Raw genomic sequence first — 3,536 nt, 5'->3', positions numbered from 1 at the left:
CAGTGGATTGGGGTAAGGGGAAAGAACATAATGTAAGGAAAATTGAAATGATGGGTACAGCTCATTCATGACTGTCCTGACTGACCAACTCTGACTGAAGCAAAGCAAAAAGAAACTCTAACTAATTATTCAATGTGCTCAGTGACTGCCATGAATATATCTGATATATTCATGTTGTGATTTGGGGGTGAGAAGTTAGACAGTCTGGGGGAGTTTCTAAGATGGATTTTTGCAATAGCTCTTGCGTAGTTGCTTCTTTGGGTCACTCAGTTTTGTTTAGTTTGTAACTGTATTGAGATTCCCACATCCAGCTTAGAAATTGCAAAGTTGGAAAATTGACTATTAGAAGGAAGAAGTAAAGTTTTTTTTAAAGACACATTTATTCAGCATCATGATCAGACTATTACATTTATCAATCAACAGCATGGGTGCAAAAAAAAATCTACATTAAAACCCTTTGTTGGAATGCTTTTACACTTTCCACAGAACAGAAACTAAAATAACCTGTTATACAATTAGTCACAAATACAGTCGTGGTGTTTTTTTGCCCATACACAAAAAGTATTGTCTAAAACATGTCTTCTTGTAGCAGCTAGGCCCTGCCACCACTGTGCTTGGCTGAGTTCACAAATCTGTTGTAACCTGTAGCTTCCCTGTCACTTTTCTGGCTCTCCTCTACTGCTAAGCTTTGTTTCCTAATAGTAATTAAAATCTTCTGCCACTGCTGTAACTACTGCTACTACTGGAACCACCATAGCCACCTTGGTTTCGTGGTTTGGCAAAATATTGGCCTCCACCATAAGGGACTGAGCTCCTGCCTCCAAAGTTTCCTCCCTTCATGGGACCAAAGTTTGAAGACTGATTGTTGTAGTTGCCAAAATCATTGTAGCTTCCACCACCTCCAAAGTTGCTTCCTAGAACAAAAAAAAGGTGCCCTGCTAGTTACATCATTTCCAAATCCATTGTAGCCATCTCCACTTCCACCGTATCCTCCACCACCACGACTGCCACCAAAACCACCACGACCACTGAAGTTCCCACCACGGCCAAAGTTATCATTTCCACCTAAGCCACCTCCACGGCCACCACCAAAGTTTCCAGAACCACTTCGACCTCTTTGACTAGATGAAGTGCTGGCCATTTCTTGCTTAGACAAAGCTTTCCTTACTTCACAGTTGTGGCCATTCACAGTACGGTATTTTTGAATGACAATCTTATCCACAGAATCATGGTCATCAAAGGTAACAAAAGCAAAGCCTCTCTTTTTGCCACTGCCTCGGTCAGTCATGATTTCATTCACTTCAATTTTCCCATATTGTTCAAAATAGTCTCTCAGGTGATGCTCCTCAGTGTCTTCCTTAATGCCACCCACAAAGATCTTTTTCACAGCTCGGTGGGCGCCTGGCCTTTGAGAAACAGCTCTCTTTGGTTCAACAACTCTGCCATCCACTTTGTGAGGTCTGGCGTTCATGGCCGCATCCACCTCTTCCACTGTGGCATAGGTAACAAAACCAAAGCCCCTGGAACGCTTGGTATTTGGATCCCTCATCACCACGCAGTCTGTGAGCGTGCCCCATTGCTCAAAATGGCTCCTTAGGCTCTCATCCGTCGTCTCGAAGCTGAGGCCGCCAATAAAGAGCTTCCGAAGCTGCCCGGGCTCCTTGGGGGGACTCTGACTTCGACATGGCGAAAGCGGCAGCAAACGCTTCGGCGATCCTTCTCCAACGGCATTGAGGACAGAAAGGAGCTAGCTCACTAGTGTATCTAGGAAGAAGTAAAGTTGAGAAATGCTGAGTGACAAGGATTGTTGCTTTCACGTAGGAGAAAATTATCAAGATGAACTGATGACTATCAAGAGAAAGGTATAATGCAACTCACTTTACTATTTTCTGATTGGTGGATCACAAATCCCTTGGAAGTTAAGTCACAACAATCCCGGGAACTTGAGTCTCCCCCTGCCTCTTTTGAGATCACCAACCTTAAAGAATCCTCTAAATTTTCCCTAGAGAAAAAGAGGCTCACTGTGGGTGAAATAACTTGGCCAACATCACATTGCTAGTTTGTAGCCAAACTCCAATTCACATGCAGTTCCTCCAACTCAAAATGCAATATCCTTTCTAGAACAGGATGCTGCCTCCAGTACTACAGCATTGCAGTACTGCAAATATTAATAACTCTAAGAAAACCCTTTATTGACTGAGGCCAAAAGTTTTGCCTCTTCTTTAGGAAAACAGGGCTAAGATCAGACTCATTTTGGAATTCGAATGAGAATATCCCTCTCATATTCTCCCATCTTTGCTCATACACTGAGGTACTGATCACCAGTACCAGAGAATCCCATCTCTCTCCCCCAGAGACTCATATTTTTATTCATTCCTCCAACAATGAAAGGAGGCCACCCACACTCCCAAACTCTCTCTCTCTCTCTCTCTCTCTCTCTCTCTCTCTCTCACACACACACACACACACACACTCAACCCTTCAGAACTCAATTTGTTCATTTGTAAAATGAAGGTCTTCATGCCTGACTAACAGGATGATTGTGACAGAAGTCCCATGCAAACTTTTAGTATTATACACATGCATTACAATTATCATTATTTTTCCTCATCTTCCTTGATGTGGTTTTCTTTAAATAGAAAAAAGTATATAGATGGACAAGTCACAATCCTAGTATGATTTTTTTTATTTTTAACGTTCACAAAACTATAATAGAGGTGATTAAAATTAGTATTTCCATTAAATGTTTATTAATGTGTAGTTTCATAGACAATTAACAATTAACTATTGAACTTTTCTTGAAGTCCTAGTTTATATGTAATTTTTCATAGGAAAGATCTTGCTTATTCTTGACTTTTTAAGGAATAATGAGAATCATTGAAGTATTCTAATTGACCATCATTTGTCTTGGAAATGTGTCTAGTTAAGTTGGTTAGCTAATTATGGTACCATAATTTATTTCTCTTGATTTTTTCTGAACCACATTCCATATATTTCTGTTTATTATCACATTTTTCTATAAGATTTATGCAACAAATTCATTGTTGGTGCGGCTAGAATCTGGTCCATCAACTGAATAATAGCTAATGAAACTGTGGTATATAAATGTTATGGACTATTAATGAACCCTTAAAATGATAAAAGTGAAAAATATATTAACTAATAAAATGTAAAGAGAACTAATAAAAAAATTGAAACTTTCACCAATAGAAATAGAAAGTCAACACTTATCAAGTGCCTACTATTTGCCATGTATGAGGCAAAAGATAGGCCTTATTCTCAAGAGTTCACAGTCTATTGGGGGTGGGGAGGATAATATTCATAAAACCATGTAAAAATAAGATACATACAGGGAAAACTGAGAATAACTTCAGAAGGAAACCAGTATTAAAGGAAATCAGAAAGGCCTCTTTGTATAAGACAGGATTTACCTGAGAAGGCAGAGAGGCCAGTTGAGTGAAATGAGGAAGAAGAGAATTCCAGATATGGTGGTCAACTAATAAAAATGCCTGGATTTGGGAGTTAGAGAACCTTAT

At 39.6% G+C, this 3,536-nt stretch overlaps 1 protein-coding gene across 1 annotated transcript in view; it reads right to left on the bottom strand.

Annotated features, from left to right (window-relative positions):
• Positions 1 to 375: 375 nt before the first annotated feature.
• Positions 376 to 3,536, bottom strand: part of LOC138147658 (heterogeneous nuclear ribonucleoprotein A1-like) — a 5,844-nt gene continuing 2,683 nt past the window's right edge. Inside the window, exons 2-3 of the mRNA XM_069070244.1 lie at positions 947 to 1,719; positions 376 to 915 (exon numbers count right to left, since the gene is read on the bottom strand). Of these exons, the coding sequence (XP_068926345.1) occupies positions 706 to 915; positions 947 to 1,719 (983 nt within the window). The 3' untranslated portion in view covers positions 376 to 705. The remainder of the gene's footprint in view (positions 916 to 946; positions 1,720 to 3,536) is intronic.

Source organism: Petaurus breviceps, unplaced genomic scaffold (assembly GCF_028583685.1).
Source record: "Petaurus breviceps papuanus isolate PSGF00001 unplaced genomic scaffold, PetGlider_PUasm1.0 90804, whole genome shotgun sequence".
Lineage (NCBI taxonomy): Eukaryota > Metazoa > Chordata > Mammalia > Diprotodontia > Petauridae > Petaurus > Petaurus breviceps.
The sequence above is the reverse complement of the archived record's forward strand: the minus strand, read 5'-3'. Positions and strand labels throughout refer to the sequence as shown.